The 27,505-nt window shown below is 36.3% G+C and overlaps 1 protein-coding gene across 4 annotated transcripts in view; it reads right to left on the bottom strand.

Moving 5' to 3' along the window:
- Positions 1-25,049, bottom strand: part of bel (ATP-dependent RNA helicase bel) — a 65,059-nt gene extending 40,010 nt beyond the window's left edge. For all 4 annotated transcript variants that reach the window (XM_083130087.1, XM_083130083.1, XM_083130085.1 and 1 more), the window contains exons 1-6: positions 24,892-25,049; positions 15,471-15,561; positions 10,421-10,712; positions 7,238-7,580; positions 3,483-3,560; positions 620-769 (exon numbers count right to left, since the gene is read on the bottom strand). In XM_083130087.1, the coding sequence (XP_082986213.1) occupies positions 620-769; positions 3,483-3,560; positions 7,238-7,580; positions 10,421-10,712; positions 15,471-15,561; positions 24,892-24,936 (999 nt within the window). In that variant the 5' untranslated portion in view covers positions 24,937-25,049. The remainder of the gene's footprint in view (positions 1-619; positions 770-3,482; positions 3,561-7,237; positions 7,581-10,420; positions 10,713-15,470; positions 15,562-24,891) is intronic.
- Positions 25,050-27,505: the final 2,456 nt, after the last annotated feature.

The raw sequence follows: 27,505 nt of genomic DNA, 5'->3' as shown, positions 1-27,505 counted from the left end.
AAGCAAATGGCATGTTTACCAGTTAAGAAAGTCATGAAAGTCAAGAAATTTTACTTGTGGTCAAGAATTTTTGCTATCGTAATGACCGATTGAATAAATTTATTTTACTTCACTTTTCTGTCCTTTTGGCTAATTGTGAAGATAAGGATGCATGGTGGGAAGATGGATGAAAGGACAATCACAAATATACAGAAACGACAACATGAGCCCAACATAAGATTACATACTGGCTGAGTACAGACACCAGAGCTTAGCTAGTGTGCCAAAAGCAGTTCAGGATGCATTATTAGCAAGTCTAATTCTCTTGATAAATACAGCTTCAGTTTTCAGCTTAACTGGCTCTTTGGTAAGGTTTTTCATTAAACATTTATTTTCTTAATTGCTAATATTCAACTTTACCTAAGCAGGGGTTGCATAAATGCAGGTTAAGAAAAACAAAATGGTCAAGAAAAAGTCAAGAAATTTCGATTTGTTATTTTGGTAGATAACCTGGCAAAACCACAAGAAGTGTGAATGATTCCTTCAGGACCCAAATTGATCCTTTTGAAGCCATTTTAGGTGCCTCAATATCTTATGTCTAGTTATCATCAACATTAATTTACGCTAGGGAAATACTTACTCGAACATTTCCATTCATGTTCATGAGTGCAGGCCCCCGTTCGTACATCTGGTTCAATATTGGGACTAGAAAAGCAGCAGTTTTTCCACTTCCTGTCTGCGCACATGCCATTACATCACGATGGCCTAAAATTATAGGAATGGCATATTTCTGGAAAGACAAAGAAAGATACAACGATGTAAATACAAAAGAAATACAGCATGTAAGCAACCCTTTGTCAAAAGGTTTCAGCTAATTTCACTAAAAATATCCAAAGTTACGTGCATGTACAAAACTTCCACTTTGAACAACTGCCCATATAATTAACAGTCTGCTCTAGATTCTACGATCCCGGGATATAACTACCCCTTTTCCCGGAACCGTGAAAAATTTGGAAAAAGGTTGAAAAATTAAAGGAAATAAATCGAAAAATATTTTTTTTTGCACTCATTCCCTTCACGAGCAATCTACCACTCACAATTGGGTCTGATCTAAAAATAGACCACCACACCACGCTTGAGTGATATCCAATAGCACTTTGACATCTGCTCCCCCCCCCCTCCCCCAAGTGAACCAATGTTATCCAGCACCCGACGGCCGCTACCCGTGCCAGACTTGTTTTGCCATTGTGATTTAGCTTGCTCTTGGATGCACAAAAAGATCGAATGTGCTTGGATGTTTATTTTAAATCGACCTTGACTTGTTAACTTGTGCTAAGAGCTGCTGACAACTCGCAGGGGAGGGGAGCAGCCTGAAATGACTGCTGGACTTGCAATGTGCCAATGTGTATGGCTCTTTGAGAGAAGATCACAAGAATGTTCCAAAATACAGACGCATGGCACCATCTGTGACCTAGAGTTCAGCAGGTTCCCATGAGTGAGAAACTTTTGGCCTTGTAGCCGACAACTTCCTGTAACTGCCTTCATTCAAAACATGTAATTTGTTCAGTCAAACTTCATAAAATGCGAAACTGTTAAGAGATGATCAAAGCCACAAAGGCCAACTAAATATCATAACCTGCTTAATGCGATGTAATCCAGGTTTCCACAAAAGTTTACTTCGATCTAACGTGCATCATAACTCCAGTTTCCCACTTCGTAAGTTTTCCTAACTAGGTCGATGTCATAATATTTGCCAAAAAAGTGTTCTGTTGTTGGCTGAGTGACTTCTCCCACTTCTGTGTGGGGGAGTGCTCAATGTAGGAATGGACTAAAAAAAAAGTTCAAGGGGAAAACTTTTGGAGGAGCTGGCGTTTGACATCGAGAATACTCCTAAATCCAACATTAAATCGCTGATTAACGTCACAGTAAATATCTCCCATTTTCATATCTGAAGCTTGATTTGAGTTCATTTTATGCTGATGGGGCTAATCGGGACTAAATATACAGTTTAAAGTGGATTCCAATTCCAAACCAGAATGATTATTGAGAGCGATGCTGCTTAATGTCCCCTAGAATATGCATTAAGTGCACACAGATCGCAAGTTGCATGTTTCCTTTATCAGGCTGGGTTACAATGCAAGTCTAGGAAAAGTTTGGACTGCTCCCTGGAATGGTGGAGGGGATGAATAAGTTGGTTGAAACAAAGAAAAAACGACATTTTTTTACAATGTATTTTACACAGACGAACCAAAACAAAATTTACAGCACAGTTTCTTTTCTGGTGCCTAGAAAGGTTGTGTTGTGTCTCCAGACAGATCTTATCTTACTAGTTAATCTTGTAACAGACAATGCTCTAGTAGACCCGTTAAAATCCAACATTCATTCTGCCCGATTATCTCCAGACTTTTGCTGGCATCAGTGTGACTGGTGTCAAGATTCTTAGTTTTGCTTGCAATAAACGAGATTGTTTTCCTTTCCATAGGTCTCAGCGGAAACGGGTTTCTCATTAACTAGAACAACGACTGTGCACAATTAAAAGAAAAGAAAATCTTTTAAATCCTTCTGTGAAAACATTTTCATGTTCTATTTTCCTTCTCACAACATGTCTCTTGTGCATAACAGGTTGTATAACTACCAGGATAAATGGTGTAACAGTCTCCTAGGAATCTGTGTGTCTCTTTGAGCTCCGTTTAAGCTGAAAATTGGTGCAAATTCCAATAACGACCGATTTTACGGGACCTGTGAAAGGTTGTTGTATCGAGTTGACTGTACATATGAACAACGTAAATATAGGATATAAATTAGGGATGGGTTGATATGAAATTTTGGCATATACCAAAAAAGTACCAATATGAAATTTTCCAATACCAATAAATTGTATTCTACCAATTCGATATAAAATTCCAAATGGTCCTTAAACCTGAATGGTTCATTCACCTCATTATTAAATATGTGTTTCGAGGTCGGTGCAAAAGACATTGCATATTTAGATATAAAAAAGTAGGGCATGGAGATTATCCATAAAAATTATAACAAAATGACAGAATTTTCCACTAAATTATAAGATATTTATCGCTACATTGGATCAGCAAAATAATTAGTCATTAAGCCAATATGCCTATATCGGCCAATTAATCTGTCCCATCCCTAATATAAATATAGAGCAGGTTTTTCATTTTTATATTGTAATTAAGTAAAATTAGCACAAGGTGTCTACAATTTTGCAACAAATTTCCACTATAATCGACTGAACACACACGTTTTGAATCCTACATACAGCTACTTATGTCAGTAAACTATAAAAAGTCAGTATAACTCATTCCTATTTATAGTAAAATTTAATAATATATTTCTGCAAATAACTATCTACCAAAATGCCCCAAAACATAAGTTCAATGTAGGCTGATTACTCTACCATCTGATTTATAGAAAATTACTAAGACCATTTATTCTAGTAAAGGTTTTTGCAGCCACCGCTAAATGTAACTAAAAATGCAACTCACCTGAACTGGAGTGGGTTTATCGTAGCGAGCCAAAGCAATATTACTTTGAATTATCTCTGTCATCTGAACATCATCAAACTGAAAAGATACAAAAACAAAACACATGAGAAATGAAGGAGAAAAAACAATCTCTGTTCATAATACTTACTTACAATCCCTAGAGGAAAGCAATTTTGGAAATGTGAAATAAGACAGTGTAATGTTCATTTTTCATGTATTTGAAAGGTGCAAGGTATTTTTCCAATGATGCGAAATACACTTAAAACATGAAATTTGGAGTTTTTTTTACCAACACGAAAACTTTCTAAAATCTTATTTATCTTGCGAGTTACGCAAATCATGGAAAATTATTTCTGCTGTAAATATTTGAGAAGTAAACTTGGGACTTTTATATAGGAATTAGCTTTACACTCTGATAACTACATAAAATGTACTATAGAAGGGAGGTGTCTATTTTGTGTAGTTTGTTAAATCAATTTTAAGGCTATATTTACCATATTAACATGGAAATGTCATTTTATATACTGCTTTTTTATCTTGAAATGTGACCAGTTTTTTTTACTGAAATCTTGATCCTTTATTCACCATAAATATGTGGCTCTAACAACTCATTCAAATGTCAAAGCTAGACTGTACTGTGATTGAAGTAACAAGCTGAGGAATATGTAGTCTGCTGATTCAGAGTTTTACAACTCTGAAACTTTCTAAATAAATAAATAAAAAACAATGTAATAATATGAACTGAACTCATGATCCATACTAACTCACTAAACTTTATATCCAGTTTCTAGTGTTCCAATGGAAAAGAATGTTCAGGTAGAGTACACACATTTCTAAAAAATAAAAAGGTTCCAGTGAACTGAACAGAAAATTTATATTTTGAGTTCTTGCTTTAAGATATTGACAAGATATTATCAATAGTTTAATAGACTTGCGTAATCACAAAACTTTTGATAATATCTAAACAGTGAAAGAAAACTACACGAAAATTCACGTCAATGCTCTACAAAGAATTCTAAGCGTATGTAATTTTTCATATTTTGAAATATTCAAGAGGTTTTTCGAATGGAGGAAAATTTAAAAAAAAATCACCCATTAAAAGGCCAAAGGTCCAGCTGAGCCTTAAGTCCACTTTATGTGAACATGGACTAATCGGGACTGAACCTACAGTTTAAAGTGAGATCTGAAGCACTACTGTGTCTACTGGGTTTTGAACCGAGGACCCATTGATTACAAGGTGGCAACATTACCACTATGCTATGGGACGTAGAATGATTTTTAATGATTTGGAGTGTAAGCACTACTTGAACATATCATCACTTTTTGCAAACAAACTCTGTGAAGATTAAGGAAATAAAAGTGTGAATGGTGTAAAGAACTGATTTGTGAATGAAATACTCAACATTGTCAGACAGTCTACAACTGCCACAGTGACAATAACACATTTGTATGCACAAGTGCATAATGTGCACAGGAAAATTCAGGATTGACCATTTAATTAGGTTAGTAGGCTTTATTTTATTTTTTCCACAGATAAAGCCAGGAAAAATTGGGTTTATTTTCCCCCAGCAGTGCACATATAAAATCATTCTATCCTGATTGCAGGCCCAACTGGCAGCTGACCTACATACTCTATATGTCCACCAATTGTCTTGGGGGGGGGGATAGCGTGACTCATGTGTCAACAACCTGTTACGAAGTAAAAGATGTGGGGGTAACATCGTTCTCCAGTTACAATTTGGGCAATTGTTAGAGGCACATATTTTTTGGTAAATAAAAAAAAAAAAAATTCGGTATAAAAACAGCCAATTTCGGGTTCAAAAGTGGTAAATAAAATGCAATTTCACTGTTATAGCAGTGAAAAAAAGGTATATAAAAATGACATTTTGGTTTTAAAAATGTGAATATAATCCCGAATTTCATTTAAAAACTGCACCATTACACAAAATAAATATATCCCTTCTAATAGCACATTAAACTTATTTGTTATTTCCCAGTCACCAGCTGGAAATGAGACCAGTATAATTAAATAACATTGTTCTACCTTACAGCAACCTATAAGTATATTAAATGTTTGTTAGGTTTCATCTTCCTGACACACACACAAACAAACAACTTCTATTGAATCAGAAAAAATAGTATTTCACTCAATTTGTTGACTGTTCATTGTCTCTTACAATTTCTAACTTATGATAAAACAATTCTGATAGCAACAACTTGTGATGGGTTTGCTGAAGGCTATTAGAATAAAACGTCATATCAGTGTTCAAATTCCAAATTAATTTCTATTCTATGTAAACATTGCAAGTCTAAGTTAGCAGGAGTGCTACTTTTATATCAAGACAAAATAAAATAAAGAATATTCAAACAATGAAACAATAATACTGGGTTAAAGAAGTAATCTTCTAGGAGCGAGATTTACATATATAAAAGGAATTAATTATTATGATTTGTGTGTCAATTCTGATAAAGTACAAATTTAAAACTACCAAATTTTGCATACCAAAATTGTACTGATATGATAAATTTTCAATGTTCAATGAACAACACATACTTTGAAGTAATTCTTGAAGCTTTCCTGGCAATGAATGATGAAGTTCTCTCGGGATACCAGCCAGGTGATTTCCGGATAGGCTTCCGAGCTTTCGAGAGCCAACGTAACTCTCATCTTCAAGCACTGAATGTTCAATCCCTGAAGATGAGATCACCTGGCTTTCTGGACAGGCTTCCGAGAGCCAACGTAACTCTCATCTTCAGCTCGAAAGCTCGGAAGCCTATCCGGAAATCACCTGGCTGATATCCTGAGAGAACTTCAACACATACTTTGTTGTACTTTGCTATAAAAATTTATTAGAATGTCATTCAACAGATTTGTGTGTTAAGTGACTGCGAGTCTTCAAAATCACTAGACAAATGATTTCTTTTTGTCAAGTCATGCGAGAATTATTACATAAAAGGTGTCCCAAAATTAACACAGGATTTAAATTTTGTGCCATTATTTTCCTGCAGGGTTGGCAGTGTTCTGCGAGGTGACATCATGTAGTCAACACATTGCAGTTAGTCAATATGGAGAGCTACACGAGGGAGGAGCGATTGACGATTGTTAAAATTCATTACAAGTAGGGAGTGTGTTACTCTGACATTCAAATTACGTGACATTTTCGGTAGGAGGGATACTCCAAATGAAGCAACTGTGAAAAGACTAGTTGACAAATTTGAACAAGCAGGTTCGGTTGGAGACAAAATAACAGACTGACCACTCAGCCGCAAATATTGCCACTGTGAGCGATAGTGTGGCAGTGTGTCTCAAAACCTCAGTGTGTCGTCTGTCACTGCAACTGGATATTTCAAAAAGCACAATGCAGTGGAGGACATTCGTCAGAAATCCTATTCAACATTTAATGGCAATTATTTTCCTGTAGTTTACAGTTATTACAAACATAAGAAAACAGCTTTTCGTTGTGACAAACTACAGGAAAATAGTTCTACAATGCAAGCAATGCATACATACAAGAAAAACTATTTAATGGCAATGTTCACCTTTTGAAATCATGTAATAAATTTGCCAACAAATAGTTGTTTTTTTTATCTCTCCTTGAAATAAATCCTGTGCGTTTCTTTTGGGGTATCATTTATTTGCATAAGTGAAATAAAGAACTTTTCAAACTAAATAAAAAATTTGTGGTTAACACAGAAACCAGCAACATAATTCTGTCACTATCAAGTACAGCATGCATAATAAAAGTGCTACTCACGGAGGAAATGTGAGCTGGAACACTATCTCCTGTGGCCTCAACCGGGATATCCTCATACTTGTTGAAGTTGATCCCAGTGTTCCCTGAACCGAACAACTCGAGCTCCAGGCGTTCGTCCCTTGCCACCGGAGTGGTCCAATCATCGTGGCTCGGCTCCTTCCAGCGGCTGCTGCGTGGTGGTTGCTCGCCCCACCTGTCGGTGCGGGGCTGTGGCTCCTGCCATCTATCGTTTCTGGGCGGTGGTGGTTCATTCCATCTGTCGTTCGAACGGCGGTCGGTCCTCTGGGGTTCCTGCCAACGATTGTTTCGGGCACCCCCACCTCGTCCATCACCCCACTGCTCCCTATTAAGTTTCAAAATATAGTTAATTTTATGATAACTTTCTTTCAATATATCAGTTAAATAATTCAGAATTTGACTGACATGTAATTATTAGTTTTCACAAAATGTGAAATTAGGGCTTAGAAGATGACCTACAAAATCTAAATAACCTATAGAATGACTTCAAATTATTAAAAATGCCCTAAAAATAATTTTTGATCTCAAAATGAAAGCTTGATTTTTCATACAACAGAGTAGTTGATGATTAGAAAAAACATGTTTTGGTGTTTTAAATTACTGTAGTAAATGAAAAAAAAAAAACGAATTAGGTGCTAATGTAGTTTTCTTTATTTTTGCTTCAAGGGTTTTCTGTGTAAGTCATTCTCCTTCTTTCAGAGTGGGCTTTGCACGAAACAGTAGTCGTCATCTAAAAATTCAGTTAGTGTTTCTCGTACATCACGATTATAATTTTTTTTAAAATTGTGAATAAAACCCAAGACTAAAGTGATTATAGTGGCCAGCAAGGGAACCTCAAAGCAGGCTTTGCAGAAAGTATTAAGTGTTAAGTGTTGAAGGAACAAATCTACCACCACAATTAAAGATGTAATCCATTGCCAAACTTTCAGTTAAAACTACAATTGTGCAATTACATTGACCGTATGGCAAACTTTCTACAAAGACCATGCCAGGAAATTTAAATATATAAATTATGCTAGAAAATGCATTTAAAATTCACGAAACAGGGGAGAAGAAAAATAAACCTAAAAAATGAAGAAAAATTCAACGAAAACTACAAAAAAATGACCTAAAAGCCACAAAAATTCAAAATAAAAACAATGTTTTCTGGTTCTAACTTAAGGAAAATAGACTGATATCAGGGTTTGCATTGTTTTCAAGGCTCATAGAAAAGATGATATCTTCCATTAACTTCCGAGCTGTGTAAATAGCAACTACAATATTCAATTTTCATGTTTTTGAAAGGTGTGAGGTGTCACGTTTGTCACGAAATTAAATGCAAAATGTGAAATAAACTCAACCATGAAAATTTGAATTTATTTATCGATGTGACATTTTTCAAAATCTGAATTACCCTGAAAGTTAAGCAAATCACAGAAAATTGATCAATTCTGCTGTAAATATTTGAGAAGCAAATATGGACTTCTTTACACAGAAATAAACCTTATACAAGAACGAACTTAATGCTCCAATTACATAAATATGCTATTAGAAGGGAGACCTTTAGTTTGTGTAGTAAGTGTGGTTCTTAAACCACCATTTTAATGCCAAAATTAAATTTTATATATCTCTCATGATCGCAAAACGTACTGTTTTTGTACTGAAATCTTGGTTTCTTATTCACCTTATGTGGCTCTGGTAATAATAGATGGTCTGTGATAAATAATTGAAAAATATTTTTATATAATCTTTGCACACGTAGCAGAGAAATAATGACATATTACATGAATTTTGACAGCAAGTCCTTCCTCCATTTCAATGACACGTCACAAGATGAAAGTACATGGGCAGATTATGGAATAACTAAAGCATCAGTATAGACATTAATATTTTGTGTTTGACGAAAATATAAAGCGTAACATTACACACTGCAATGTTTTCGAGATGTGTGAAGAAAACTGTCCCAACATATGAAGCTTCCTGGCAGTGAATACTATCCCAAGACTCTCTCAGAATATTTAAATTCTCGCTCACCCGAGATAGATCATCCAATCAGTTACAGGGTGACGTGTGGTCAGCATGAAGAACCCCAGTCGTTGGTTGTAGGTTTCCGTGACCAGGTTACGCTACTCATTATTAGCTCCCCAATTTCCTCACGATGGTGGGTGGCCACCAGTCCCATGCACAGGCCGAAATCTCAGGAGAAAAGTTGTTACGCTTCCCCCAGGAAACTCGAACCTACGTGCTTTCTGTAGCCGGAGCCCAAAGTATGACAAAAATCGTGGAACACTGACAATTCAGCTGCAAAACTTTGGAATGAAAAATGGAGTTCCTTACATATGAACTTGTGTCGATAATTTATACTGATTGAACAATTTTTAGAAATCCACTTGTTCAAATGATAGTAAAAAATAAAATAAAAATAGGAGTTTCAGGAACTGATATGATAAATTTAATACATCAAGAATATGTTATGTTATATATAATGCATTTGAAACATTAAAATTAGTTATATAGCTTTGATGAATGAAGCGCATACCTGTACCTAGTTCATACAAATTCAGATTATAAATTAATGTGCAACACAAAAATTAACATGTAGCTGCATTGAAATAAAGGAAGAGGAACAAATCGAAAACAGCACTAATTTAAAAAGCCACAGAGGGTAGTTTCAGGGATGCCTCATCATCATGTCATTACTTCTTATCTTGACAACATGGATGAGATAGTTGAACATTAATGGCCTTTTCCAGCTTTATATTATCATGTTCATTTGTTCCTGTTTTCCAATTATAATGCAAGTAAGACAATGCACTTTCTGCTGTGAGGCATGTTTCCACACTTGAAGCAACACAACAATAGAAAAAGAAATACAGCAAACACATTGAAAGAAGAGTTAATTGCAGTGAATTACCAATCTAATATTTTTTACTATTCAATGCTCTTTTTTTTTTTTGGTTCTGGTCCCTACAAACTCCCCATATAACTAGGGTAAAAATTTCTGGTTGTAAATATTTTCTCAGCATCTAACACTACACAAAAGTGGTCCACAAGAAAGAAGGCAAATGGATGTTTGTACACGGCGGAAAGGTGACTGAATTTGCTAACCCCTAACTAATTTCACTATGTATCCAATTATAAACATATGCCACACCAAAGAACTACTTAAATAAACATTAAACTTACCTGCCAACATTAGGACGATAATCACGATTGCCATAATCTCGTTCTTTCCACTGCTCAGTCCCATTGACAGCAGCACGTTGATCATTGAATCGTCCCTTATCAGGATACCACTCACTATTTTGCACAACTCGCTGCTCCCTGTTCTCGCGATTGCCCCTACGGTCTTCTCCTCCTCTCTCTTGATCAGGCTGACGGCGGCCATCATAAACACCACCACCTGAATGTGCATCCCCGTTCCCAACTTTCTTCCTCTGCTGATAATTTCCATATTCTCCCCCTCTGTTCTGGTTCTCTGGAAAGAACAGGAGCAAAACCTTATTAGTTTATACATACGATTTATTACAAATAAACACCCTATAAAAGAGGGCATAAGAGGCACGAGGGACAGTTTCCAAGTCCAGTCAGTCGTGAGAACACGAAACTGCTCCTCCCAGACAAACCTTTAACGCAGCAAGCTGGGGAAAAGGTATGTACATAGGATGGTTGTAGGAAAAGGAGAAAACTTAGCATTACGATTATGGGAGTATTATTTTACTTGTTCTCTTGCGAATATCAAACTTTCGATGGTGTAGAAAAATGCATGGACGGAAGCAGCACAAGTTGAAGATTTTGTTTGTTAGGAAAAGTCAAAACTTCCATTTGATGAGCTGTAACTTGACGTTGCATGGGAGTCTATAAATAATTATTCATCATGTTTTTTTACAGATCGTATCCAGCTTAATAATAAATTTAAAAAACTGCTTCGACTTGCAACATTAAAATAAAGTATACAAAAAATACACGAGTTGGGAACCTTTTTAACTTCCGCTTGAACACACACTTTCAGAAGAACTGACATGTGTTGGTGAAAATTTCCTAAAAAGATCCATAAATGTGTGGATGCAGGAGGACAACATTTCCAACACCTCCTGTAACAAGGTGAGTGATTATTTTAGTTGTAACTGTCAATATAATTGAATGGGCTTTTTTCATTACATAGCTAGCAGTTACAGTTACGCGCATGTTGTATCCAGTTTACCGGCAGATGCACCCACACTGCCCGGTGTGCTAGCTGCCACTCCACGATCGTGAAAGGCACTATATTATTCTTGCATGTACACCTACATAAATATTTCACCCTATTTTTTATAAACAGGCATGAAATACTTTCGTTGGTTTGTTCATAATCACAATGCCTTATCACTTCAAAATACAAAAAAAATGATAGAAAAAGAGCACTCCCCATTCCTGCAAAAATATTTGTCACAAACGTTTATTAATGGGGTCAATGAACCATTTGGAATTGTACAACCTTTGTCAGAAAAGTTCCAGGAATGATTTTTTTTTTAATTCTTTACCTATGATATTGAAACACAAGAGATTGGTGTTATTCAGTTACCTGATGTGTGTTCTGAATAAACATGGCCTTGGAAGTGTTTCCATGTAAACTCACTAGGTGGCAGGGCTGTCCTTTGCAACCCAGTGTTCGGCTTGTTGGCACATTTAGTTGTAAGTTACTCAAGTGAAATGATTGGATTCTGAGCAGAGAGATAACACTAAGTTATCTGTTAAACTAAGAAAACCTCTAGTGAAACATGGAATATGATGCTGCAAGTATATGTGAAAAGGCATTATCGAGAATCCGTGTCTGACTGGCACAAAAGGTTTTGGTAGGGCTGAGATTCAGTGCAAGACAATCCAAAGTCAATGTTGATCACATTTTTTATGCCAAAGGTTTGATGTATGATGTACAATGAATATCTGCCTGAAGGATAAACGATAAATCAAAAATTTATATTGACGAGCTGAAACGTTTTTGCCAAGCAATTTGGTGGTGTCATCCTGATTTGTCGGCATCTTGGCAGTGGTTCTTATTGCACGACAATGCAAGACCCCATATTGCTTTATCAGTTCAGGAAAATCTGGCCAAGCATCGTATCCCTGCTCTACCACGTCCCCCCTATTCATCCAAACTGTCGCCATGTGATTTTTTTTTCCCCATGTGAAAAAGTGGCTGAAAGGGAAGTGTCATGAATATATTGTAGCAATCCAAACAGTTTTGCGACAGATGGGCTGAGAAGCATCCCGGATGAAGCTTTCTCTACTTGCTTCCATGACCTACAGAAACTGTGCATAGGTACCCGAGGGGACTATTTTGACAAGACCTAGGACCATTAGTCCGTAAGTTGAATAAATTATTTTTTACGAGCTCAGTCCTGGAACTTTTCCGACAAAGGTTGTATATTGTATGAGAATACCTGTTAGTGGCACAAGTAAATTTTATATCTGTACATTATCTCTATGCGTCAAAATCTTTTATCGGTCCATCCCTGATATACACCAATTCAGATATACCAGTATCAGAAAATATCACTGATACCTGGTGGAGGTACGTGGTAATTTCGATTCTACTTTAAAGTAAAAGCTCGAAATATTAGTAAGCCGTTCTCGATGCGACTGAGTTGGCTGACTGCAGACGAAAACTAGCAGAAAACAACACAGAAGCTTTCTTTTAAAGCCCAGCAATAATGTATTTGATGCCTTCGTAAGTTAGAAAGACAACTGAAAGAAAAGGTGTTTATTTTATAATTCTTTCTGTACGTAGATGTAGGGTGAATTGGGGTAAGTGTGATCTCCAGTTACAAACTGAAGCTGGAGCTTGTTTAAAGTATTTGGAACTCATGATTAAAGAAAACTGATGATCCTGCACATTTTGAATGATTCTGGATGTGTGTTCATTGCTGCAAGCATACAGAAGGGGCATGTGAAAATGCCATTACAAAATATTTCAAACTGAAATTTCTCATATGCGTAAAAAAAAATTCTGTCTCGCAGGAAAATTAAAGGATTGTGAAAAGACAATGCTGGGTAAATGGCAGGACCTACAAGTTACTTTTATTTCTTTCTGTGCTCAAATGAGAGGTTCCTGCTGTTCTTACTAGTCATGATCACACTTGCTGTGTTTGGGAAAGTGTGATCAAGTTACCAGGGAAAGTGTGATCAGTGCTGTTGAATTTTAAAATTGCTACTTCTTGCTCTTTTCAGTGTGAATAATGCCACGTAACTACATCAGGAAAAAAAACAGGGGTGTGGGAGGAAGCTACAGTTCAGAAGAGTTAGGCAATGTCCTGAACGAACTTGAAAAAGGTGCAAGTTTTTGTGATGTTTCTAAGCATTTTAAAATCCCCACATTCAACTCTTGTGCTACATTGTAGAGGATGGAAGGGGAAACAAAAAGTGTTACCTGCTTTAAAGTCAAGTGATGGAGGAGGCAGACACACAGATTCCTGCTAGAGAAGAGGAGTTAGATTCACATTTACGTTCCCTGACTAGTTTGAGCGTTAAAGAGTGTATCAACTTAGTGGAACAGTACGTGACTGCAAATCGGTTGCAAACCAGATTCAAAGATGGGTGACCCAGTCATGAATGGTTTCATGGGTTTACACAGAGGCATAAACTGACCCTCAGAAAACCAGAAAACCAGAAATCACAGAGCACACGCGCTTGGAGGTTCAGAAGGACCCATTCATAGTGTATGGGTTCTTTTGATCTTCTGGAATGTCTGATAACAGAACTGCAACTGCGAAACAAGCCTGAAAATGTGTTCAACCTGGATGAAACAACATTCATCCATGATGTAAGCACTGGAAAGGTTATAGGTGGCATAGGGTTGTCTGCTAAACGAAGGATCCAAGGAAACGGAAGAGCAGCAACAACTGTCCTCGCTTGTGTCAATGCTGCTGCTGACATTTTACCACCCCTCATAATATTACCGGTACAAGAACATGTGGTCCAGCTGGATGAGTAAAGATGCGTTCCCCAGTACGGTTGGATGACTGTGCAACGTTTTATTCATGGTTTCAAACACAATTCAAAAGTCGCACAACCCTAACATTGATTGCTTAACCTTTAAATTATCCTATTGGGACCAGTGCCAGCTGGTCTCACCAGCAGCACATGACGAAATTTCCTCATCATTTATCCGTCACTGATATTTCACTTCTGTTCATATGGAGGTACGAAATACTTCAACTTCTATGACTATTGTAGGTTTGCAGAAATTGCAGGCTTTTCAAATATCAGGATAAATATGAAGCACATCATACAATGAGAAATTGTTTTTTTGTACACTTTTGCCTTCATTCAAACTATGATGTTGCTAACATTTGGTTTGAAATACTGACCTTTTTTGCCAATATTGTTAAACAATAGTGTCTAAATAAAAATTACAGTAAAATTTGGAAATTGAGACAGTTCATGTGCAACACACAGTTCAAGACTGAAAACTCCTTAACAGTTCAAGCAGGACAAAAACTGCATTATGAAAGTAATTATTACAGATTTCAAAATGTGTGGAGAAACAAAAGTCGTCCAATATGTAAAACCCTTCATACATGCATATATTTCACACATATTGGCTAGGTTGTGAGCAAACTATTTAAAAAAAAGTTCGTTTTTAAACAAATTTCACATTTGTACACATTTCTAGGGGCTACTTACTGCACACATGTGCAACAGTATTAGGACTTGTACTTGAAAAATGCAAAAACATTGATGCAAATATTTTTAAATAATTATCGCCAAACTCTGGACTGAACTTGTACTAAAAATGTTCACATCAGCCATCAGTCGATGTATCAATAAAGAATAATAGACAAACTGTAAGAGCCTCCGAAATATGATTGCTCATTGCTTCAATTATTATTCGTTCACTGCTCGAATATGATGACTGTTTTTTGCATATTGGCAAATTTGCATTATGTAATTACTTGTTAACCTATTTAGATTAATTTCGCTGATAACAAATGATAAGTTACAATGGATGGTGGGAACACAATGTCCACTGCATGCTGGATTAATACTCAATGCAATGAGTTATTAAACACTTTTTGTTATCACCAAAGCACATGTTGATCTCATCAAGTAGTACAATCAATAGCAGCTTCAAAATCTTCTCCTCAAAGGAAGACAAAATTAGTTATTTTAGAAATCTATAAAATCTTGGAAACCACTTTGAAGTTTTCCTACTACACACACTTTTACAAATATCCTTAAGAGTCAATGTACATACCTCCTTCTGGTCTGTTACGTAAATGTGGTGGAACGTAACGCCCACCTCCACTTCTACTCTGTTGGGCGTCCTGCAAGTCCAGACCAGCGAACTGTAAATATAGATAGCAGGTAAATATGTGAATGTACTTCTACTGGATCAAAATAAATATTAGCTTTATGTACTAAAGACCATGTTGGCAACAGTCCTCACTAGAGGATGGATTCACCTGTTTCCGTTCAATGTTTATATATGCAACTTTTTTTGCACTGCAGTCATCTTGAAAGACTCATTTATTAAGGTCGTCAATCATCCACTAGTTTTTCAAAGACCATTGGAATTTTATATCGGATCGGTAGAGTATCGGTCAACCAAAACTTATTAGCCCATCCGTACTTTTAACACAAATTCATTTCAGTGTATTCAATGAGTTGGCAAAACTATGGTGAATATTTTGTTTATTTAACTGCATATACTGGCTGTAATGACACAATGAGAATAAAAAGTTATTTTTTCATCTCCACATCTGACACAGTATTACTCATTTCTGCTGCAACATTCCAAATTCCCAATTGTTTGCTAACATTTTGTCTGTACCGGTCTACAAGATGTGTTAAACTATACTGGGAAGGGGGGTCAGGAGGGCCCGGGCCAATGTACATGACACCCCTGCATAAATCATAATGAATCTTTCATCCATTCCACATATGATGTCTACAGGCACGGCATAGACAAACCACTAAAGGAGACATGTTAAATTCTGCGGCGTTCATCACATGACGTCACTGGTGACATCTAGCCAAGATTTTAAGGAACTACTTGTTTTTCAATGTTCATGCTAGATGGCAGGCTGCAGAGGTCAGAGAAAGGGGGGTGGCAGAAGGGGTGGGGCATGGCAGAGGTACACAGATTTATTTCAAATTCAAGTGTTCTTCTCCTATACAGCTTTTAAATAACCTACTGTGACAATGCAAGCATAAGAGAGTAAACTTATTTTGCAGGTGTAGATTACGATAAGTGTGCATTAAACAGACCCCACTCATTGCACTAGCTTACGAGCCCAGGATGGTCATTTCAAATTCAAACCTGCACATTGACGGAGTGTTGCCAACTCACACCAAAGAAAATAAAATGAGCACTGGATGGTAAATGCATTATGAAAATAAATATCCATGCCAAGTGCTGCGTAATATATACAGGGTTCCCACACAAACTCCAAATCCATTTTCCCTGAGATTTCCCTGAGTTTTCCAGAATCCTCATATTTTTTCCAGAGTATTGAATGCACAGTAAAAGACTACTATAATTTTACAATGGCCTCCTCCATTTCCTCTCCATAAAATTACACTTCTTTGCATGTAATTAAGAACAAAGACGACCAGTTTTCTAGAACTTTAAAAAACTCTGAAACAATTTCTAACATATCTGATATAGAACATTGAAATATTTTCACACTTTTCATAGATGTTTATAAATGGATACAATATCGATTAATCTGTAATGCATACAATAATAGTTAAGACAAAGAAATTATTGGAATTTTTAAAACATATAAAAATGAAGTGACAATTCTTAGTACCAATTTAAAAAGGAATAATAAGTTACTGAGACTGAAACATAAAACAAGAAATGTACTTAATGTTGGATACTGCAAATTAAGAAACATTACTTCTCAGAAACTTCAAGCTTTTTTAATGGTTCTGCAATAGCCTTTGCTTCTTCTTGCATCTTTTGTTGTTTGGCTTGTAAAGCACAGATCTCACTTGCTTTACGTTTCATTTCTTTCCTTTTCTTTTTGATCACATTTCTTTCTTAACTTCTGTAATGCTTCTTCGTATCTAATATGTGCACCTGTAACACTCTGGAACATATCTTTGCTTACTTCTACATTTGACACTCCTCCTACCACTTTCACTGCATCATAAACTTGCCGAATAGCCACAACAGACTCTTGTTTCAAGTTTTCTATTAAAACCTGCTTATTTACAGAAAACCCACTTTCCACATATGCATTGTCATGTGATAAAATCAAAACCAACTTAACAGTGCTCCATAACTCAGAGAAGTCATCAGTTTTTATTGAAAAGTTACAAAACTTCTCTTTCAATTCCTTTAAACTGGCAAATTACTTTATCACCAGTTACAGCGTTCATTCTCTTTCTCCCGCGAAGTTCCTGTATCAGGTCTTCCATGCGCTGAGCACATCGCTTTGGAAACTGAGTCATTTGCTTCGGAACTAAACAACTAGCAGCTCTCACCAACCTGAACTTAAGGGGACTACGTTCCACAATCTTCTCCTGTTGTTGGTTAAATTCTGCAGCTAGTAAAAAACGTAAGCTTCTCCTTTTCATTCACCTCTTTAGCTTCCAAAGCAGCTTTGGCACCAATTCCAATATCAATCTTTGTCAAAGGAATCAAGTTGTCAGAATTCCTGACATCAATTTGTATTAATTTAAAACTAGTTTTTGCATTGTTCAAGATGTCACTTTTTATGAATCTCCCCATTACATCTCTAACAACACTTTCTAGGGAGTCATGAAGAAATGGGAACATAGGTTTAGGGGTTTGGACCATTGTCAAATATATCATTCTGGCATATCTGTTGAGAAAACTACTTCACTACATGATATTAATGTAGATCTGCTGGTCCTACAAGTAATTCCATTTTACACATATGTGAGCTTTTGAGGCTTGTAAAAATTCACATGTCATGACTATAACAATAGTTGAACATGATCAAAAACTTAAAATATGAACAAGTATTTATGAACAAAACATAATTCGTATATGGCACTAGTAAGTAAATATTTAAAATTCTGTTCTAAATGCAGTAAATACACAATCAACAATATTGTACACAAAAGATGGCAGAAAATAAATATTTCCCTAAACAGGACACTCAATTTTTTTACTATTTTGTAAAAAAAGAAGGAATAAGAAACTTAAAACTACTCCATAATAAGGGAAATCAGATGAACATTGGTTAACTTTAGACATCAGGTTATCTTTATTATGCGTTTTCCACATTTTGAAATATATTTTACGTCATGTAAAAGATCGAAATCGGTTAATTAAATTTTAAAAAGCGCAAAATTTAAGAGGGTATACACTTTGTCACCAGCCCTGGAATCACATTTAAAAACAAGAAACAGACAAACAAATAGATATGAGTTCCTTGCTGAAAGAGAAATGCTACAACAGCTTGGATTATCCACAGACAGGAGCATATTATAATCCCTCAGTTTTGCTTCATTGGGAACCATTAATCAATTACAAAATTTTCCCTGAGATTTGTATTTTTTTCAAATTCCCTGAGATATCCAGGTTTTCCAGGTGTGTGGGAACCCTGTATATAAGCTTTATATTATGTACAATCAGCAAATGCCAACGATTGGAATGATGCACCTCCCCAATTGCGTATTGGTATAATGTAGTGAAGGGGTTCGATACGCGTTGGAAGTACGAAGTGTACATTTCTTAGATGGGGTCATTGCTCGAAGTGAGGGGAGATGCGGGGGACTGATATCCCCCAGCTAGCAAAATTTTCGTAAAACATCCCACAATTCATTAAGAATTGTCACACATAAAACTGTGATTAGACTATCTGTGCATAAAGTGAATTCAAACTCAAAACTCGCGACACACTTTGTTGCATGGGAATGGAAAAGACACATTGTTAATGATGACACTTTCTGGAGACCTTCTGCGAATGCTTTCCTGTTCTAAAAACGTTCCATTTAACTAGGAACAAGAATTGTGTTATGGTTGGTGCCACTGCCCGTAGCATACACCCTGCCATCTAGTTTCAAAAATTGAAACAGAAGGCACGTAGGAATCCTTTCTAGCAAATAGTTTCTTAAAATCTCTCGTTGATGTCACTAGCGTCGGCAGAGCTAACGAAGGGAACAGAATCAGTCATTAATTTCGCACCTTTTTTAAAAAAACTTAAAATTTGAATGTAAGAATGAGTAAAAAGCAACATATTAAGCAATGTTCAAGAAGTAAGGGTCCAAGGGGGCAGAGGTACGATGTTCAAAATTTGCCCCACTCATGTGGGAGCATTAGGATGCCATTTCTTGAAAACTATACTTGTGTCTTTTTTGTTTCTTAGTATACCTCTAAAGGTATTACATACTCTAATTACAAAACAATATATCCATTGTTACTATTATTAACAAGCGCCATTTGAAAATGTCCTTTACTTCCCTTTTATTACAATAGGATAAATTGGAGATAAAGCTATAACTCCCCAACCTCTGCATCTTTATGGCATTTTTAGAAAAATGCAATTTTCTTCTTCCTTTAACACTAATTATTGGGAGGCAGAATGGATAAATTTACCTATGCTAAAAGCCCTGTCTCTAAGAAAGAAAATAAAACAGACTTCATTTCTCTACAGTAATTAGTTTTTGAGCAAAGATTATTTTTCTACTTTGGGGCAAAATTTGAAAAACTAGAGCTTGAAAAGATGCCCACTTCAATGGGAATACACTTGTGCAATGCTATGCCTGCTAAAGGTTAAAAACAAAATTTAGTTCAATTAAATATATCATTAAGGTAACAAATCACAGTGTAAATAATTTGTAAAATGAAATAGTAACAATGTACAAGAAGCAGCGGAAACTTCAGAAAGACTTATATTAATTAAAAGGTTAAAATGTTAAAGTTGGAAAGGAAAAGTAATAATCCATGGCAAACTGCCCTTGAAGGTGTAGCATTTTCTATTAACTTTGTGTTTATTATTCTAATTTATAATATAAAATGCTACAATCTCAACATCTACATGTTGATATGGGCTGTCCGCTCTACATTCGCAAAGTTTATTGATTAGTTATGTGGATTCACACTAGAAGGCAGTTCATACTTCGCTACCTTTTCCGTGGATTAATCACGCCACCTGGCATGTGATGCTGTGCAAGACGTTTCCTCGAAATGCCAGCAGCAACAGACAGACAGTCTCGACTCATCTATTCAACATGCAACAGTACGTCCCTAGCATTAGTGAGCGGTACCGCAGGTTATAATCGTTCCACTCTGTTGCTTGCAAGCATGTGGTGATTGCGAAGGAGTTTCCTTTTTCGGCACTCACAATACCATTCATTTTTGAACATACATAAACTGCTTTTTGTCTTGTAAGTTAAAAGGAACATGAAGTTTTGACCAGTGTTTTTGACTGTACATCGAGCAAGGATAAAAAGGAACAAGTTAATCATTTCACCAACCAAAGATACAAATACCAGCTCGCAGGAATTCGTATTCTTGAAGGACAGATTGCATGACTATACACAGTTTTTCCATTTTTGGACGAGGAAGTAACTGTGTGTCACCAGAATTCTACTAATCTCCGCATTATAAGGTACGATATTGAACTTGTTGTTAGTGTCGGTTACAAATGAACGGTAGTTTTCAAACCTATGTACTTTAATTTACCAATAAATCGTGATTAGGAAGAATATAGCAAACCTTCGCGTGTAACTTTCCTTTGTACTTTGGCATGCATTAGTGCCACGTAAGAAAGGAAAATGCAAGTACTGATTTTGTCCACGTAATTACACTGCATCTGAGAACGAATCAAAGAAAACAAATTGAGAATCCCGTTAAGTTCTTGTCGTCATTTAGTGCTCTAAAAAGTTATAAATATAGAATGATAATTTGACGCAACTGTACTTATCCCAACGCGGAAATCGCGAAGTTGTGATACAAGAATAGCCTCGCCTGTTAACACACCCACGAATTCCTTCCTTGCACGAGCAAGATTTTGTCTTGATAAAGATTAAGAAATTAACGTAAAAGATATCAGAAGCATGTGAAGAATGTTATTGTAAGAATGAACAAGCTTAAAGATTCTAAAAGGAATCTCAGGTTGTCGTAAAATTGACCAGGGGACATACGTATTATTATTATTGTTGTAAATTTTGCTGGCCAAAAAAACTTGACATTTTATCAAATATTATTATTACTATTCTTACATAAAAGATAGATTAAATGGCATGTTGACGCATCTTGAAACATTAATATATGCGTGTATTTACACCAATCTTGAAGTTTCACATGGTCCTAAATGAACCTTGGATAGGATAAATTGCGAAGGCTTTCTTGTTAATAATTTTTTTTTAATAATGATGTGGCACTGGTTAAATTAAGCATACACCACGATTTGTCTAAGCACACGTTGTTTCAACTAGTCCGTTATAAATTGTTACACACCAAAAAAAAATGCATAAATATTAAGATGTGTTAAAAACATCTAACTGAATAAAATTGTTAAAGTATTAATGAAGATATATGTGTACCTCATTTGTCCTTTGGAATAAACTCCCCTCCCAACTGTAAGTTACGAGTAATAAGTTAGAGCATTTTGTGATAGATGTAAATTACGCACTTTCTGCGTATGTATGTGCATACTTCTTGTTGTTGCATTTTACGCAAGTTGGAAAGTTTACTTGATTTAAACATATCTTTTTCAGGCAGTGAAACGTTAACTGATCTTTGACGTGCTTGTACGAGCAGCGTTGCATTTGTTTGTGAAGGTCACCGTAAATTGAAGAAAGGGGTGGGTGACACTTGGGCCCTGCACAAGATTTCCCACTATTTTCTTGTTAAATCCTGAGGTACCGTGAACCGCATGGTTAAAGCCTCCAACCAGCGGTTTTGTGAGTTTCTGTTGCTATTGCTGAAGTTTTGAGATCCTGGACCTACCTAAATTTATGTTTGGTAGCTTACTTGTCCATTTAATAGTCATGGCAAACAGAACGTTACAAAGGGCTTTGACCTATCTCCCCACTGCCAGCCTACCTCCACAATCCTACCTTGAGGTGTCGAGTTCTCCAACAGGTAATGGGGTGACGAAGTCAGCACGTCGAACCACCAGCCATTATAGATTTTCGAGACCCGATTACGCTACTCACTCACAGCTCCCCAATTTACTCACAATGGTGAGTTGCCACCAGCCCTATACACAGGCTGAAAATTCCCAGAGACTGAACCCATGCCATCCTGCAACCACCATCCAAAGCAAGGTGCCTTAAGACCACACGGCCATGGAGGAATAGAAAGGATAAAGCTGGGACAAATTTTTTTATCATTTGAAGTGAAGAGATTCCAATGTGATACTGGTGACCCTCTGTACAGTAGAAAATTTTGCACTGTTTATAAAGTTTGGCATTCATAACGAACATTTTTGTCACTGTTAAACTTGTATAGATGCATTGGAAGAGTAATTTGTGATTTTACATGGTAACGTTTAAAATGAATGCCATGGCATTGATCCCAACTCTGCATGCAAGTTATTGGTTACATTTTTTTAGAGTTGTGTATAAAAAGTAACCATTATTTATTATGGCAAGAACAATCTTGACACATTCATCCTCGTGAGCATGTTACCAAACTTAGCAGGAAGATAACTGGTCACAACTGTGTTGCTAACATCACATCAATGTGGCTAATTTGCAACAGATACATGACCACATGCAACACCCACCCTCCCTTGTGCATTTAATATTTTTCAAATGTGCACATTTTTCGTGCATATAATGTGTGCTTTTAAAAAAATAGATGTTTCTTGGTCACACCTCAGGGATAAGTACTTTGTAAATTTTATTTTTATTTGTAATTTAATTACAATGATTTATCTTGCACATGTGGTTCATTTCTTTGCCAATAAATGTGGTGTGATATAATGATATTGCTAATTTTATGTTAATTTGTACGTTTTTGTGCACGTAGAACACGGATACGAGGACCCGGATGTATGCTGGGAGGAACGACTTAAGATGACCGGACCCCCGCCCCCCTCAGATTTTCTTCATATTAGGCATACTTACTAATTGTGGCCTCCTAATCACGAATCTGAAGTTAAAAGTTGTCGGAAAAGTCTAGAAATTGCTAAATAAGCGAAAATAAGGCGTTAGTTTTCGGAATGGAAACAGTTGATTTTTGAGATTTTTTTTTGTTTCACAAGGAAATTATATATTCCTGATACTACCACGACACCAAATTTTAACTATGTTTGTCTAACCTAACCACACATCAATGGTTTGTGGGGCTAGCGTCGATGGTTCGCAATTATTTTGCAAATTCTAGAAGTTTCCAACAAATTTTAACTTCAGATTCGTGATTAGGCAGCCTCAATTAGTAAGTATGCAAAATATGAAGAAAATCTGAGAGGGGTCCGGTTATCTTAAGTCATACTTGCTGGGAACATTTCAGGGGTAAAAATTTTGCTTAGTTGTGGTGTCTGATTCGTGAAATAAATTTCATGCTTTGTAAAATATAAAAAATTGTAGAGGAAAAATGCAGAAATTGTCAAGGGTGTGCAGTTAGTCACCAATCCCTTCCAATGTTTATTTGGTTGAAACATTGAATGAAGATAAACACCACAATAAGGCAAGTGGTAATAATTTCATTTTTACACACTACTGAACCAGTCTGAATATTTTCAAGATTCTACACATTCACATTAGTCTAATATTCCTCAGGTTGGTAAGACAATTTTAGAATACTAAACTCAAATAGATTTTCAAGATTCTACACATTCACGTAAGTCTAACATTCCTCAGGTTGGTAAAAGAATTTCAGAATACTAAACTCAAATAGGGAATCCGTATCAGCCATTTCCTAAACAAACTTAACTGTTCTCTTTCAGGCTGAAAACTCATATGTCGACATTTAGGAATTATACATCGAGTGGAATCTTCAAATTTAGAGTGAAGAAAATTCTAATCACGAAGAAAATTCTAATCACAGCTCAAGTAAGTTTGTCAGCTGATCAAACGCTTGTCTGTAAAATCTTGTAGGTAGGCCTATACGAGTTTCGAAGAAGTTCCTAATTTTTTCTACCGTTGGTACAAAATTTGCTTCTATTAATCTTATCAAAATCTCATAGCGTATGCTAAGGTGTAACATCACACAACATAAAAAGAACCGCAAACAGAATTTCTCAGCATTGCTGTTGTGCAGCAGTGATGCAATGTGTCGAAAGACTTATAAAAGCACAAGCTCAATTTATTTTCTCGCGGTGCTACAAAGACAATTTCTAATTGTAGAACACATTTCACACCGAATACATGTTTTATTGTTAATTTTGGACTTGTAATTAACCACGTATGTAGCACGCTCACTTCAACCATCACTTCCTATTCCAAATGTCAGCAATGGCCGCCATTTTAGGTTTGCTGATTTCATCAATTTGGCCTACCATTATATTGCCATATTAAATCACCATACAAGGCACCCTCGAAAATCAGAATAGCACAAAAAATACAATATATCTAATTAACAGCAGTAGCTTTTCGTACAAAATAAATATACCTGTATAAAAAGTAGGTAATCAATATCACACAATGGTTTCCGAGTAGGTCAGTATCCTTTTCGTACTTCGATGCACAATTTGCTCATTTACAGCATTAAGACGAACCATAGTATCTACAAAATAAGTACATACCTGCTGCTCTAGACCTGTGCCATTTTCGTTGGGTACATTACTCATATTATTACTAAGCAGAACAGATTTTTTAGAGAGCTCTTCTCCAAACGTTGTTTCTTCCCCAGTCTCTTCACACAAAGGACATGCAGTGACGTCAAGGCTTTACCTTAGTGACATCTGGTGGGTTCTTGAACAACTGTGCGCCACCAAAGACTGCCCGAGATGGAGCGAAGTTCAAAATTTTTATAACAAATTGCCAATAAATTTACAAGGCTATGATCACATTGAATACGGTTTCGTTTGAACTTATACACTGGCGTACACGACATAAAACGCAGAACAAACAACATGTACAGCCAAAGGCAAAGATGAATAATAGTAGAAGGCAAATTGTCCATCGCTATTTTCATTCATTCCGCATTCTGAGTTCCCATGGGCTGGGCGTCGGGAAGGGGAACGGTTCGGTCGACCCCACTTGGAATTGACATAGTTTATTAAAAGATACAAGAAAGCCGAAAGTTTGTTACTCTTATTGTTAAGAACAGAAATAAAGTTCATTTAGTTAGTATTCCAACAGAATAATCAAAGTAAAAATGCATTGGATGGAAAACATTGAGTGAAAAATACAGGAACAAGGTTATATATTTTATGGTTTTATTCTACCATTTCATCCAAAGAACAAATAGTTTCACATTTTTCAAAATTCTAATAATTACAGTTGTAGGTGAGAGGTCACACAACAAGCTTTATGAAAAAAAAAAATACCCCTAAAGCCATTTCTTGAATCAAACGTGCAACATTTAATATCAAAATGCTTTTCAGATACTAACTGGCAGTTAGTAACTGCATAACATGCAAAAGAAATAATGGAAAATAGTTGTGCTGGTATTCACTCGTTCGGTGGATCGAGTCTCCCCATTTACATAATAATAATAATAGTAATTAATAATTATTATTTCGAATAAAAATTATAAAAGATAATTTGCATTCGTCAATTACAGTATCTGAACAATGCTTCCCTGTGCACAACAAATCGCTTTGTAACCAAAACTTTCGGCTTACTTTCCGTGTCAAAGCTGCTGGCTGAACGCAGAGTTTAAAGGGCTGCCGACGACGTGTGGCAACGAAGTGCACTTCGTCGTAGCAACGAGAAGGAAAACGCGCGAGCCGGTTGCCAAGAAAAACAATTCTGTCTGCCGTTTTCAATTCGCAGAATATGAAAAGATAAGGCATGGAAATTTGATTTTTATTCCATGCTCATCATTTAGATATCCTTTGCATCGCCATTGGGCTAACCGTTATCAAGATTGCAACACTGTTATTAAACATTAATTGTGGCTGTTCCACAAATGATAGCAACATTATATATGGCTGAGATATTTCCACATAAACAAGCTTCAATCACAAGAAATATCATATTATTACGACTGGTTTACAAGAAGCTACACACAATTGAATTCGACGTGCAAAAAAAAAAAATTACACTTTTATGAACATTTTTGTTTGAATAGAGAACAGACAGCGCTAGAATCAATTTATCTTGCTTTTGTCTAAAAGCAGACACTTCTGGCATTCCAATGATATATATTTGACTTCTTTCCTCCCACAGAGAACAACTTTACAAGCACGTAAACAGAGGGCTCAATATTTTTGTCACGGATATACATAGTATAGATACTTCAGACTCTTGCTTCTAAACACTTTTATCTTAAATGTATGAACACAAATGTTTGCAGGAAAAGGAGCGCGGCACATTTCAGAGACAACAAAAGTGCGAAATTGGCCGAATAAAACCGAAATGCATGCGGTTATTGAAATTTTATGTCTACATGTAGTTTGGGGATGGGGGAAAACCTACCGAACCGCTTTTGAAATATAGTTGCCATCTTGAAAGCCGCCATCTTGGATCGAGATCACTTTTATAAATGGGAATCTAGGCATGTGACACATGACATTACAGTGGAAAAAGCTCACAAACACGATGGTAGCATTCATTTTTGCAAAACTTTATTCATGTTCATGATGCTACAGGGTGTTAAAGAAGTGTTTTCAACGGTTTTGCAGGTGCACTAAGAAATGGAGCTCACACAAGCAGAACGCGTGTTAATCATCCTGAAGTGTGGGGAAAGAAGCTCGAAAGTCATCGCCGATGAGTTCAATCAGTGCCATCCAGAATGAGCTCCCATTGTTGACAGCACTATGCGGAAACTGATCGCTAAGTTCAGTGATACTGGGACTGGATCTGTTGCAAACAGGCCCAAATCAGGTAGGCCTAAGGTAGTCACAGATGAAGCGACATCAACAGCTGTGTTGGCTGCAGTTAAGTTGAGTCCGCACACGTAGTCATGCTGCTGTTACTGGTGTGAGTCGTGCTTCCATTATGAGCAGGGCCGGCGCTAGTCACTTTGCCTTGCCGCCCTGGACGGTGGCGGTAGATGCCGCTCCTTTCGAATGTCTGCCTCCACCTCGTCATTACGCAGCAATGGGAAATTGAAAATCAATATATTCCTAAGCAAAACATCAAACTATAAAATAAATAATGAGACCTGCTACGCTATTGCAATACTATTAAACACAAAAGGATGTTTTGCCACAGCAAAACTTTAAAAAATGCGATACTAATGTTATATTA

The sequence above is a fragment of the Lepisma saccharinum genome, chromosome 10 (genome assembly GCF_977018435.1).
Source record: "Lepisma saccharinum chromosome 10, izLepSacc3.1, whole genome shotgun sequence".
In the NCBI taxonomy this organism is placed as follows: domain Eukaryota; kingdom Metazoa; phylum Arthropoda; class Insecta; order Zygentoma; family Lepismatidae; genus Lepisma; species Lepisma saccharinum.
Note: the sequence above shows the minus strand (reverse complement) of the source record. Positions and strands in the feature narration are given on the sequence as shown.